General features: G+C 43.6%; 1 protein-coding gene across 2 annotated transcripts; it reads right to left on the bottom strand.

Moving 5' to 3' along the window:
* Positions 1-1,496: 1,496 nt before the first annotated feature.
* Positions 1,497-12,825, bottom strand: idh3b (isocitrate dehydrogenase (NAD(+)) 3 non-catalytic subunit beta). 2 transcript variants are annotated; one of them, XM_083660773.1, is made up of 11 exons: positions 12,775-12,825; positions 11,612-11,785; positions 10,890-11,010; positions 10,385-10,445; positions 10,131-10,263; positions 8,922-9,055; positions 8,665-8,767; positions 7,493-7,639; positions 7,018-7,112; positions 6,760-6,820; positions 1,497-2,052 (listed from the first exon to the last, which is right to left on the bottom strand). In XM_083660773.1, the coding sequence occupies exons 1-11, from the start codon at positions 12,814-12,816 to the stop codon at positions 1,975-1,977; spliced, it is 1,149 nt and encodes a 382-aa protein (XP_083516899.1). In that variant the 5' UTR covers positions 12,817-12,825; the 3' UTR covers positions 1,497-1,974. The 2 variants fall into 2 exon arrangements, with proteins under 2 accessions (XP_083516899.1, XP_083516898.1); XM_083660772.1 differs by lacking the exon at positions 1,497-2,052 and adding an exon at positions 2,470-4,375.
* Positions 12,826-14,160: the final 1,335 nt, after the last annotated feature.

Here is a 14,160-nt window from a genome sequence, read left to right as displayed (position 1 = left end):
AGCGTTCTCTCTTCCACGTTTTTCAACCCCGGCCCCCTGTCTCTCCACACCCCAGGAGCAGTGTGTGTGAGCGGGGTGGGGGGACCTGGGTGATAGGAGGGAGACACACACACAGCCAATACTTCTTCGCAGTCTGTTTATCTACAAAAACTGGGAGAGTAGGGTCCCGCGGATAAATCCTTGATTTCCCCCAGATATATCGTCCCTACACACCGGAGTTTCTTCGTCTTCCTGGATGGTAAAATTCCCACGGTTTTATCCGCTGTATCCGGGCGCGTCGGCCGATTATTCTAGTCCGCCATGTTGTGTGTCTGCATAGGAAGAATGGGAAGCGAGCAGCAAATTCCCAGGCCAGGCCCCTTCTCCTCTTCTCCACTCTGTTTCCCCCATAGCCCGCAGCGACACCTGCTGGCCGTGCACAACTTTTAGAGCGACAGCCCTCCACCGACTGTGCCACACATTCACTGCAGAGCAGTGGTCTAGTTTGTATGGTTCCCAAACTGGGGTCCGGGGACCCTCAGGAGCCCTACATGGACCGCCAGGGGGTAAGGAGGAGTCAGTGTGATTTCATTATTTCACTCACCAGAGGTTAGCATAATTAATAGAGAAATAAAGGCTGTTTTGGTGGTTATCAACCCACCTGCAGTACAGTGTTATTGCTGTACTAAATAAATCATAACTAACAATGTTCTCTCTCTGGGCGTCTTCTCTGGGATATAATCTTATCAGATGGCATCTGTGGCCTAATGTGCATCTAGTTGGGGGTCCTTGTACAGTGATCTGATCTACGTAGTTTATTATGAATGGGACAGATTATTAGATTATTGTAGCCATGGATGAAAGGACCAAAGAAAATCATGGTGAATACCAATCTGACCAAAACATATACATGTCCAAGACAAGCTTTTGGTTTGAAACGTACACCAAAATAACTCTGAATAAGACAAATTGGTTCAAAAGGTAGAATCCTATTAGCCTCGTCAAAGACGAGGTTAATTTTACTATCATGTTAGCAATATTTTTTTTTACATTTGATTTTGGAATAAACTCTTCAAATGTTTAGTCTTGTCTCATCCTGAACAGAGACAAGTGCACAGGACTATTTGAATGGTGTGTAAGATCAGTAAAACATCATGTTGTGCATGCGTACTCAGAAGAGATCACATGACCTGTGTTGCTGCAGCATAACTTTTCATTTTGTTCATTTTCTTTACTTGAGTCCTTCTTCTCGAGGGGCTGGAGCCTCTCCCATACATCTGACTCGCATGTCTTAAGGACTGTGGGACAGTGGGCAAAAGTCAGAGCACCCAGAGAACATGCAAACTTCACACAGAACGGGCCTGTACCAGGAATCAGACCTGAATTCTTCCTATTGTGAGGCGAGAGTGCCATCTCAGTGCTGATAAGCTTTCCATAGCTCTATCATATCAGTTTGATGATATTAACATGCATGCAAAGATTTTCCACACGCTGTATCACATGCCATTTATTGCCCCTCATATACAGTATGAACAAGCAAAATGGCTAAAACCTTGAATAAATAACAATAAATATAACAAGTGCACACATCATGTCTTGACTGTTGATAAAGGTCCAGGCATAAAACTGTTCAGCAGAAAGTACAGTATTCTAGCACAGATTATGTGAGTGGCAGCAGGTGTGTACCAGTGTTACTGCATGGGGAAACATTCATATTTTGTGCTGATTATTAGACTTATGTCTTGAACTTCTCCTGTTTTTGTTTTTTTTGCCATAGTGTGTAGCAGGTCCCTCATTTGATATGGTGTGCTCAACTGTAAAGTAGTGTTTGTGTACTTTTACAGTTGTGCATGTCATCTGCATTCACTATGTTTGAGCATGGCGTGTAAGGGCAATATTTGTACGGACACTGTAGAGGCATCAGTTGGTTGAGAGGTAAATTAAAACGGAAGCGTGTGCGTTTGTCAGCTGCTGACAGATTTGCAGACACAATACTTAGACTGCCAGGTTAGCAATGACAGCCCGGGTAAACTCGTCACTTGTGGCATAGCCCCCCAGGTCTCCCGTGCGCACCTGTTGCAAACATAAGAACAGCATGTTACACATACACAGCTGCAGCAACACATGTCCCCACACACACACACACCATGTGCTAGTGTGTTAGAGAGCCTTTAAAAACTGAACTCACACAAATGACAGATACTACCAATAGGAAAAGACTGAGCTGTTATTTGATAACGCTCCTGTCCTTTTCCCTCAGCCTTGTCACATTTTACTAGTAGTCATAAATTTCAAGAGGAATTACTTGTCTCAATGAGAATCAAACCTTAGCACCAATTACTCACTTTAACCCAAACCAACCTATATTAATGGTGAACTGTCATCCCTGAAGCACATATTGCCGCATTCACAGATGGAGTGAAGTATTTTAAGGATATAGAAGAGAATAATACATTGTCCAGCACATACAACCATTCATATTTTATTCATTATTAGTATCCGACCATAACATCATTCGTTCAACAGTTAATAGGTCAAGACACTGACTGTAACATTCATAGAGTAATGTGTCATTTACAACCCAATACCACATCCCATTTTTGAATTTACAAACATGAATATTATATGACATCTCTATAAATGAAAACAAATATGTCCCCATTTGTAATCAAAAAGGTTTTCACTGGTAGTGGTAAATGCTCAACACAGAGACGGCTTTCAAAATATGAATGTGCCAAGGGTCAAAACAATAATTTTGGGGTAAATATATTACTTTATTTTCCATTATGGGTGGTTACCAATTGACCACTTTAAGGCACAAAAATAGAATAACTTAGGGACTGGCAGAACATTTTTCAAGGTCTATGGAATTAAGTTTGTGACAGAAATGCTGTCCTTCAGTCCATGTCCTATAAGGAGTCATCAAATTGTTGACATGACAAAAGGCTGAGACCTCGGTTAAGAATCCGCACTAATTTTATAATTCACTTTATTCCTATAATCTTGGATCATTGTTAAGATGATGTGCATTAACAACTCTCCCAAATCTAAAGGAGAAACAACAAAATACCAAGACACTAGCAAAAGGGAACTGCATTATCCAAGGTTGATATGAAGAAATCTGCGTCAGAATGTTGTTAAATGTAGCTCATTTTGATACAAAAACTCATTCAGTTCAAAAGTCAGACAGTGATTCACTGTCAATGGAGTAACGCCTCTTGCTGACATCAGATAGCTTTGGTTTTCCTGATTCTAGTTTTGACATAAGCTGTTCATGTTAAAATATTAACTGAATTATCCAATATAATTGAAAAACAAACAAAAACAAAAACATGAATGATTCTTGATTATGGAGGAGTTCCTTTACAATAAAGTAACATGAAATGGCATACTGTATAGGCTTTATTAGGACTAAATTTAATTTAGTATTTAGTAAATTCCTATTCACTCTTCTGAAATGGCTAAACGTGGTTGTATTTATACTGTTAAAGAGATGATTTGGAGGTCAGAAATGTTTTGCAATAGTTATCCCGGAGAAGTAAGAGTCAGAGCAGCAGTCAAGGTCTCTAGCTGGTTCGGTTGTAAGCGATGAAGCGAGAGAAGAGGAAAAATGTCAAGACAGCAGAGTGAAGCTGGTGATGGAGTTCAAGGCTTAAGAGAAGCAGATGAAAGTGCTGATAGGCAGACAAATAGGCTGCTTCAAAGATAGTTTTTTAGAATGCACTACAGTAAAAAATAATAATACAGGAGGTAGTCTGTATGGCCAACATGGCTAGAATATTTAGATATTGCAGCAAAAAGCCAGGAAAATAGGCAGGCAGAAAAAAATATATACCGGAATTGCTGAAAAGTCTTACATGTTAACAGATTTTTGGAATCATCGTCAGATCAGGAATCGAAACGTTGCTAAAGCATTGAACTTTAGTGCAACATTCTGTCTTGGGAGACATGGCGAAAGAAGAACGTGATTATAAACCCCAACGACTCAGACAGATGAAGAGTGAAGATGAGGAAGGAATGGCTGTCTGAGGAGAGGAGCCTCGTGAGTCGCCCATGTTTTTTTTAGTCAAGCACAAAACAAATCAACTGGATCTTTTGGGCAAACTCATTATAAAACATAACCAGTGTGGGATACAACAGGTGGTGTTTGTGAAAACAGTGTGGTGGATGGTGGTACATTTATCCAAGTGAAGTGGAGGTTATATGGGGGCTTAACATGTAGCAGCCAGTGCATGTTAAGCTGGCCGTCCACATTTAAGCAAATGTCAGCGAGCCGAGGGAGGGGTATGTCTGGGGGTCACACGTCTTAGTAAACAGGTCGGAGACGCAGGTTCTCCACAACGGCACGCACAAAGTCGCCGGTGGTGCAGTACCCGCCGAGGTCTCGCGTCCGCACCTGCGACACACACACACACACACACACACACACACACACAAACACACCACACGCATGCACACACACACACACACACACACACACACACACACACACACGCACAGGATAATAGGGTATATGGAGAGGAGGTGGTTAACGGGCGGAGAAGAGGGAGGGGGAGGGCATTTCAGACAACCAGCAGGCAAATTCTACTTCTAATTGACAAACATACGTTCAATAGGTTGACATTAGGGGTGCACCGATCGATCGGCAAGCAATCTGTATCGGCCGATTTTGACCTCAAATATGCGATCGGCGATCGGCCATTTTTTTATATTAATTTTTTTTACAAAAAAGCCCTATCACTAATCAGGCTTTCCAACGATATAAAATACAATGCCAATTGGTATTATTAAAGGGGAGAGATAATCGACCTAAAATAACGTTTCCAAACTTTCTTTGAGGAGTTTATATATCGGTGATCGGTCGATGATCGGTTGGGCAGATATTTCCCATAGGCGATCGGCAATCGGTGATCGGTGGCAAAAAACGTGATCGGTGCACCCCTAGTTGACATCCCACATTCGCACAATTGCTTAGCCACCTTTCCCCCCCCAGAGGATATCCAAAGACACTGCTGCCTCATTTGAAATGATGTCTTTCTCTAACTCTCAGTGACGACCAAAGAAGGAATCCTATCCCGAAGCCGACGCCGATATGCGATTTCGAGCGCGTTTTGGCCGACTCCATGTTAAGAGTTTTTGTCAGGGTAAGTATGCTAGTGTCAAAATGGGTCACTCGCAAAAAAGCAGTTAAGTCTGAGCTGGTTAAAAAAAGACAGTCGTTATGGTAACAGATCACACTTGCTGTGCAAAGCAAAGCAGGGAAGAGAAACATACCAGAGGAGCTAAGACACAGACACACACACTCAAGTGAGTAAACAAAGGCTCTCTAACACACGGCTGTTATGAGCTGCAGTTTTGGTTATGTGCATTTCATCCTAATGAATGACATTTGTGGGTGAAGAACTGCTGTTGGGATGTCATCATCTTGCTTATTGAAAGTTCCATAAGGAAACAAGTATCTTTCAGTGTCTCATTGATTCAAGTGCCAGACGTCCTTGTAGTTGATTGTTTAGGGTCACACATTCAAAAGTGAACTCTGATGAAATTTCTATTTTGTTCAATGCAGTTACTGACCCACAAAACAGATGAGCACTTAGAAACACAGGCTGACAGGATTATGGTATGTATGCGCCGCTTGGTTTCACTTATCCACATTCTGCTGAAATATAGAACCACAGAAATGTACTTTGATCTGCTTGGATCTATTCCTACTTGGTGTCAATCATCATACAAGGAATCTCTGTCGGTCTGTCTGTCCTTCGCATATCTCGAGAACCGTTCGTCCGACCGACTTCACGCTTGGCGGGTGAGTTGCTGGGGACCCGAGGAAGTGCAGTGTTGATTTGGTGCAATTTGGACACGAGACACATTCAATATAAATAAAGTTTGAACAAACAAGCGAACAGCGCCCCGTGTGTCGTCTTGACATTGTAATGACTAGTGCAGTGCCCGTTCAAAACTGTTCGCTCGTTTATTCATATTGAAACGTGTCGCGGGGCCAAATTGCACCAAATCCGACACTGCACTTCCTCGGGTCCCCAGCGGCGCACCCGCCAAGTGTAGTCGATCCGACAAACGGTTCTCCAGATATTGAAGGACAAACATACAATACACACATTATAGTATGACGAGTGTTGCAAGATTCCTTGCGGGCCATTCTCAAATGACAGACTTTCATTTGAACAGAAAACTGGCCAGCCAACTACAAGATTATTAGTTGAAATGGTCGCACTAATTTAAAGGAACACTCCGCCCATTTTCAACCAGCTTTGTATCATTAGAACATCAGTAGTATATCAGAAAACTGTAAACGGTTTTGAAGTCTGTCATTTAATTTGACAGTTATTGAGTGTTAAAGTATGGACCAGTGACATCACTGGTCCACACTAACTCAAATTAATAACTCATTAACTCAAATCAACTCTCAATAACTGTCAAACTAGATGAATGATGAATAGTTTGACAGTTATTGAGAGTTGATTTGAGTTAATGAGTTATTAATTTGAGTTAGTGTGGACCAGTGATGTCACTGGTCCACACTTTAACACTCAATAACTGTCAATTAAATGACAGACTTCAAAGCAGTTTACAGTTTTCTGATACACTACTGATGTTCTAATGATACAAAGCTGGTTGAAAATGGGCAGAGTGTTCCTTTAAGTTTTTTTTAAGCCATTATGATTTATTTTTAAACCATAACAGCTGAATCCTCAATATGATCAGCCTGAATCAGGAGGCTGGATGCACCAGTGGGAATAGCTGCTCCGACACACTTCTTACCTTGCCCTGTTTGATGACCCTCTTGACAGCATCTGACACCATGTGGGAGTGATATTCCAGGCTGCAACACAATAACAGCAACAAGTAAAACAAGGCCAAACGTGTCTGGTACATATGTCCACATTCAGACAGCAGGCACTTAAAGTCTCTTCTTCAAGCCTTCAGGGGTCTGCTTAGACCCGCGCAAAGGATTAGGCCGGGTGTGCGTAACAACAAATGTGCTGTACTTCCTTTACGAGACCAAAGAAGTCGACTCACTTGAGGTGCCTCAGCATGTTAGCAGCACTGAGCAGCATGGCCGTGGGGTTGGCGATGTTCCGGCCTACAGCCTGTGCGAAGGGGTGGCGCGCACCCTGAAGAGGAGAGAGAGAGAGAGAGAGAGAGAGAGAGAGATAGAGAATGAGAGAGAGAGAGTGAGAGAGAGAGAGAGAGAGAGAGAGAGAGAGAGAGAGGAAAGGAGGCAGGTGTAAGAATAACACTGTTGTCCTCTGCACCGCTGAGCCTCCTGGGAACGGCTCAGTAAATACTGATTTTTTTAATTTTTTATAACTTTGTTTATTCGTTTTTCTTAAGAAAATAAAGACATCACCAAGGGTTAGGGTTAGGTTGGTGGTGGTAAATGCTGAATTTCTGCAATGCACCATTACCATCTCCCGCCACTCATTCTCATCTACGCAGACGTCAATAAAACACAAAGAAAATAGAAATGCAAGAGAGGCGCGCAGAAACTCACCGTCTCAAAGACGGCATACTCGGCGCTGTAGCTCTCCCCGGGCACAACCCCTGCCCCTCCAACCAGACCTGCTGCCAGGTTGTCGATGATGTTTCCGTACAGGTTGGGCATCACCAGCACGTCAAACTGGTATGGGTTCTGGACCAGCTACGGCATCGAGAGAGGAAGAGGAAGAGCTGTTTTTAGATATCGGTTAAATAATGCAAAGGTGCAACAAGAAATGGAAAAGTGGGGCGAAAACCAATGAGCTGTATTTAGCCGAGATAGCTAGTAGATACTAGAATCATATTGAAAATAAAACTTTTAGTCGATTGCCCCCCGCCCCACCAAATTTCATTCATTAACTGGAATTAACACATTATTATGCCCACTGGCAGATGCAGACATAAATACAATGCTTTTCAAAATGTACACATTCACTGGACAAAATAAGAAAACTACTTCAACTTAGGTTATGTAGTAAAACATGCCATATATTCAAGCATCGAGCATTTGGGCATAATTAAAGCGTCATTTTATCAGCGTGTCATATCGCCAGAAATGTTCGTTTGGATGATATACCATTGACTGTATAGGTCAGTGGATGTCTGGATGATACCAATGGTGTGCCAATATCATTGTGCATCCCTAGCAAATATGCATTACATATGACACCAGATCATGTATTAGTGAAGGTATGGGTGAGTGAGTGATGTAAGGGATAATGTATACTGAGCCGGTGATTACTGTGGAAATAATTACCCACAGGTGAATGATTTAGCCCGACGCGCAGCGGAGGGCTTAATATTCACCTGAAGGTCATTATTTCCAGTAATCACCGGCTCAGTATACATTATCCCGCTTAGAACACGGCCTACAACTAAATCATTCAATAATCTGACAAAAATAATTATTCAAATAGATTTTTTAATAGCGTTTTCAACACAAAGCGGTTTCATTCGTAATTGGCACACAAGACACCACAGCTGCAACTGGTTGGCCTAATTAGTAGCGTCTGCGGACAAAATGCTCTTATCAACTGATTAATCCAGGTGTGGCAGAGCAGCGGTCGGTTGTCGAGAAATAATGACCGGTGAATATTGTTGATTGACCAATCAGAATCGAGTATTCGAGAGAGCCGTGTTCTAAGAACTGATAACGGTGGGAAAGGACAGCGGTGGAGCTGTGCATACCTGCATGCAACAGTTATCAATGATGATGTTCTCATATTTGATTTTGGGATACAGCTCTGCTATCTCGGCACAGCTCTGCAGAAAGAGCCCGTCGGCTAATTTCCTGTAATGAGAAAGGGCAATGAGGACAAGTGTTGCTATAATTGTAACAGAAATGACCCAAATGAATAAAACTGTTCAGAAATCCATGGCAACGATCGTGTTTGTGTAACAAATAAAGAGAACAAGCAAAGAGAGTGTTCCTGCCATCCACTCACATGATGTTGGCCTTGTGAACAGCGGTGACTTTGTTTCGCCCCTTCTTGGTGGCGTAGTCGAAGGCAAACTTGGCGATGCGCCGTGACTTCTCTCTGGTGATGATCTTCAAACATTCGATTACGCCCGGCACACTCTGAGGGGCAATGGAGAGGGCATGGGAATTTTAACAGAGCCATTTTCTATCAGTGCGTGTCTATAGTTTGGGAAAACTACAACAGATATTAAGTGTGGTCATGCTGCCGACAAACCTTCATATAAATCAAAGACTAGAAGATAGCCAAACAATCATGAGTCGTGATTACCAATGACTTCCCCCGACTAAGCAACAAGTACCCCAAATGCACAAAAATAAATCAATAAATCAATAAAACACACACACACACACACACACACACACACACACACATTCAAACAAAAGACACAGAGATGTTGGATGCAATGTGATTGCATTTTGAGAATATCTAACTTCCGTATCGTGACGTATTTCAAGTAAAACGGATATAGACACAAATATACGTTCATATATCTATGGCTAGACAGGCGTTGTGAGGAATTTGATTTGACCTTTGAAAAGTGGGCGTGCCTGGGATGAGAGGGACCGAGTGCGAGACGGGTGCCTTGCAGCATAGGGAGAACGGAGTCTGCTAAAGAATTTATTTTCCCAGACAAATCTGAAACTTACCAGTCACGTTTCAATAACAGTCTATGTTACAAACACAATATCATGTAAATCCAGGTTAAGGCGCCTGGCTGGCTCACTGCCAGCAGGGAACCGGCTTGCGGTTTTTCCCGGGCAGACAGCTTGCTGAGAAAGCCGAGTGCCGGCCGGGGGAACGAGCCGTGGGCCGGGACATCGTGAATAGAGTTTTTTCTGAAATGCGTTATAACGAGCCAACAACATAGGCCTTTGCCTCTACATTAAAGTAAGACATTGACCTTTTTCCCCCTTTCGTCTACTTTTGTGGGGACAGACAGACAGACCCTGTTCTAGACGGCTCGGCCACAGCCTGCGGCTACACTGTAAAAACACACCCTATACCACTGCGGTACCACCATCAGAGAGAGAAGTCTTTGTGTTGGTCCTTTGTTTATGCCGACCAAGCCCTGTGTGTTCATGGGAAATCTCTCAAAGCAAGTATCCATTTTCTTTTAATGTGGGGTTAAAACTGTAAATCCGCAGTCAGGTATTTGGCAGCGTCTTGGTTCACCTCGTGCTCCAGGGAGCTGTACTCTCCCTCGGTCTGCTCACGGATGATGACCAGGTCCAGGTTGTTGTGGCGAGTGCTGTAGCCCGGCAGGCTGTTCACATGAACCACATTGGCAAACAGGTCCAGTTTACGCCTGAGGCACAAAGGACACAGAGGGGGAGAAAACAAAAAAAATAAGACTCAAAACACAAACCTGCAGACTGAGGTGCAGCTGCACACGTCATCGACACACACAGCTATGGTTCCAGTTTTACCTCAGTCTCATCTCATATGACGCCAGCTCCCCTTTGAACTCCATGGGTGTGTGAATCTTTCCTAGAGAAGCAAACACACCAAAATCATATTAAGTATATTAAAAAAAACAATGTACCGGTAATTGAATTCCGATGTGTGTTAGTTCAGTCAAAGAATAAAAGCTCAATTCATCAACCTGCAGAAAAGCTGACATTGTAAAACAGCAGACAGCCTTTCTTTTTAATATACGGTAAAAGTGGCTTGTTACATCAATCCTCCTACCATCATCCACTGATCACTTAGCATTACACTTAGCATCACAAGAGCTGCCCCAGAGCAAACCTCTATCTATATTAAATGCATTTAAGCGTAAGAGTGCACTCAGTAACCACAGCCACCATCGGCGGGCCCGTGGGTGGGGTGGGGTGGAGGGGTGATGACGAGGCCTGCAGTCTTTTAACTCCGCCGACAGTACTGTATGTTCATTCGATGGAGGTGAGCTTGAGGAGACACAAAGGCAGCTACCTTTCATGGCCACCTTGTTGGTCTTCATAGAGGTCAACACCTCCTCCAGCTTCTCCTCACTGGCCATGTTCTGTACCTCACTCACGTGGAACTCCTCAAACTCCACTGGGACATCACCTGCCTGCAGACAGGGCGAACGGGGGAAAGAGGTCAGGATAGAGAAGAAACATCCAAATGACGAATCACAGGAAGGTCAGAACAGAAGTAAACATTACAAATAACCACTACAATTAGAATCATAAACGTACCTACCTGCCTATATTTTATATTTCAGCACATCTACCATATTTTTCACTTATTTAGGATTTTTGTACAAGGTTAATTAGCAAATTATTTCTGACTATGCTCTAATGACTATGTGGGAAAAGGAGAATAATAGAACGGCTAGAACAGTCTGGTAAGAACAATTACATCACTTTACTGTAATGCAGCCAGGAAAATACAACACTTATGCCATGCAGCATCACAATATCCAAAATCTCAGACAATATCTAGTCTCACCACGATATCAATATAATATTGCCAAGCCCTAAAAAGCAGCTGTCAGTTAATCTACTGTACCTATATTTGTTCTGGTAAAGGAAACATGTCAGTTTCCTCTCTGGAGGAGCTGTGATTTGGATGCTGATGCTGGTGGATGTTTTATGAAACAGTTCACACTACCTCATACAGTGTGTGTTATGTAGAAGAGAGAAAAGGCTCTGATGATGGTTAAGGAATACCTTGAACACATCCTTGACGGCCGTCATCAGCTCAGGTCCCACTCCGTCCCCTGGCACCATCGTGACCTTGAAGGTGGCATCTGCGCGAGCTGGGGGGGCTTCTGGGGCACGGAGACCAGCGGACACACTCAGTGGTCGAGAGGCCAGCTGCTGCCACCGAGGGCCGCTCAGGCCCTGAGGTCAGGAAGGAAAGGACACAGTCACAGGGCTATCTATTCAGGACAGTCCTGGAGGTAGTTCTTGCCTGACATCGCATGAGTTTGCAGATTTGTCAGGTTCCCAGGCTAGTTCTTTATGGGAATGGATGGACGTTGTTGGACTGTTTCTTTTTGTAGACGTTTTGCCAGGCTTCTGGTGGGTCATCATAAGGGCTGGGTATCAGCCACTGGGCAGAGAGGGGCGACAATCAGGGCACACAAGCTGGGAGTGGGAGCTATGTAAACGACGTGACAACTTGTCACGTCGAGTTATCAAAACGACAACACATACAGATGTCATGTCACCTAGACACCTACTATTTTAAAGGTCAGCGAGATTAATACAGCACATCTGAAGGAATGGACTGTCAGGTCTCTTATCTGAAGCCCGTTATTTCAAGACAGTTAAGTTTGTTGTTAGCCGCGAAACATGCTATGTTCTCTCATACAAGACAAAACGAGACGTTGAGAGAGGCTAGCTTGTGGCTGGCTTTCCGAATGTAGCGTTAGCAGTTAACGCAAAACTCACAACTGCGGCTGCCTCACCCAACAACCAACCAATCAATGTGAACTTGGGTCAACTGAGTTAGCCTAGCAAAGGTTACTTAGCTAGTTTAGCCAGCTAAAGTAGGTTAACTCACTGACTCTAAAGCTGTTTAATGTTGGTTATTGTCATTGGCTGACGTTAGCTAGGCTCTCTGGTCTCGGTCTTTCTTTTTAACGAGCTGGTCACAGCCACAGGAACACCGTGACAGTAGCTAGCACGCCTACCAGATAGCGTGATGCATGGGAAGCGGTAGAAGCTGAAGGATGGCTCATGCTAGTCTCAGCCAGCCTCTTCCCTGACCGTTCATTCTTTCATGCTATCATTGTGCTTGGCTTTATCAGTACAGTGACAACCACAAGCACCCCTTTACTCTAGACGTCTGTACAAAATAAGCTTGTAAGCATCCTCCAAACACTAACCTTGGTCAATGTTACCAAGCTTCTCCTCAAGGCGGCCGCCATCGTCGCACAAGGAACACAAGCAACAACAACTGAGTGTATTTCTTCTTCTGTGAATCAACGCGAAGTACAAAGCAATAGCGCCACCCGGTGGATATAATACGTCATGCAAGTAGGCAATGATTCAAGCACTCAGGACTGTCTCACCCACTGAGATATGATTGACCTGCTGAAGTGTCCCTGGAGGAGGGTGAGACCACTGAGATAAATATATATAATCATTGATTAAATATATTTATATATGATTATATATATTTAGTGGTCTCACCCTCCTCCAGGGACACTTCAGCAGGTCAGATGCTTGCCAACTGGTCCTCCAGTTGAAGTCTCTTTACTCACCAATGCTCCAAATGTCATATCACAGTCTATAAATCTGAAGCATGTATTGGAACATTATTCACTCTTGGACTGTGTTAGAGACTGGGACCTAGGAAACATTTCTGAGACAACAAGGTTAACAGGCCTTTATACTGGGGGAGTGAGTTTAACCACTGAGTTTAACCAACCAACTCGCTATCACTCAGTGCTTGGGACTCACAAGGACTCACAGTCATTTGGTTACACTTGCATCTATCACCTTTAACCAAAAGAAAGAATAGAAGTAGCGTTATATTTCATAATGATGCATGCATGCCTGATGCCTATATATGACTGTAATTTGTAACAGTGGAACTACTATGTTCAGAACCGTCATTCATACATTCTCTAATCATGTTATTGTAGACTAAATTAAATGCTGAAATTTGATTAATCCGTTTGTTGGGACCCCAGGGGACCCCCTCAAGGACCACTGGTGGTCCCCGGATCCCATGTTGAGAACCACTCGTGTAGGGAGGAAATGTTTCCAAATGGAGCTAAAGATGGAAATAAAGGATGGACATAGATATGCGGAACACACGCTGCAGCAAAACAGTGTGAGGAGGCTAAAAAGCTAAACCTGTTTTTCAAGTGTTTTGACTCATCACCAGTTTAGCACCTGATAGGACCACGCTTGCCTCCGCCCAACCACTCCCTATCCTGCTCATCCCAACCCCATCCCCTAATGACCCCCAGGCAGAGGCACCAGGCCCACATACAGTAGGTCAGATGTTGATGGATGACACCATACCTGCTCCACAGGGCATTCTTCCATCTGGACAGAAACATGGTGAGATGATATGACGACGCTCCTCTTGAGATGAGAGAGGGGGGGCGTCAGTGATGTATAGGATAGATAATCCCCCCATAGGGATTTCTACAGGAGCCATGGCGTTGGTGGTGATCAGGGGAGGGGGTGGGGCAAGACAACTGCTCCAGTGATGATGAACAGCAGCTGAGGATGATGGCACAAATGTGAGTAATGACATA

This window comes from Poromitra crassiceps, assembly GCF_964638095.1.
Source record: "Poromitra crassiceps genome assembly, chromosome: 25".
In the NCBI taxonomy this organism is placed as follows: Eukaryota; Metazoa; Chordata; class Actinopteri; order Beryciformes; family Melamphaidae; genus Poromitra; species Poromitra crassiceps.
Note: the sequence above shows the minus strand (reverse complement) of the source record. Positions and strands in the feature narration are given on the sequence as shown.

Coding starts and splice junctions, on each gene's coding strand:
- idh3b (XM_083660772.1), bottom strand. CDS start 12,816: ATGGCGGCCGCCTTGAGGAGAAGCTTGGTAACATTGACCAAG. Junction 11,786..12,774: donor GCTTGGTAACATTGACCAAG/GTTAGTGTTTGG, acceptor TCCTGACCTCAG/GGCCTGAGCGGCCCTCGGTG. Junction 7,113..7,492: donor AGTATGCCGTCTTTGAGACG/GTGAGTTTCTGC, acceptor TCTCCTCTTCAG/GGTGCGCGCCACCCCTTCGC.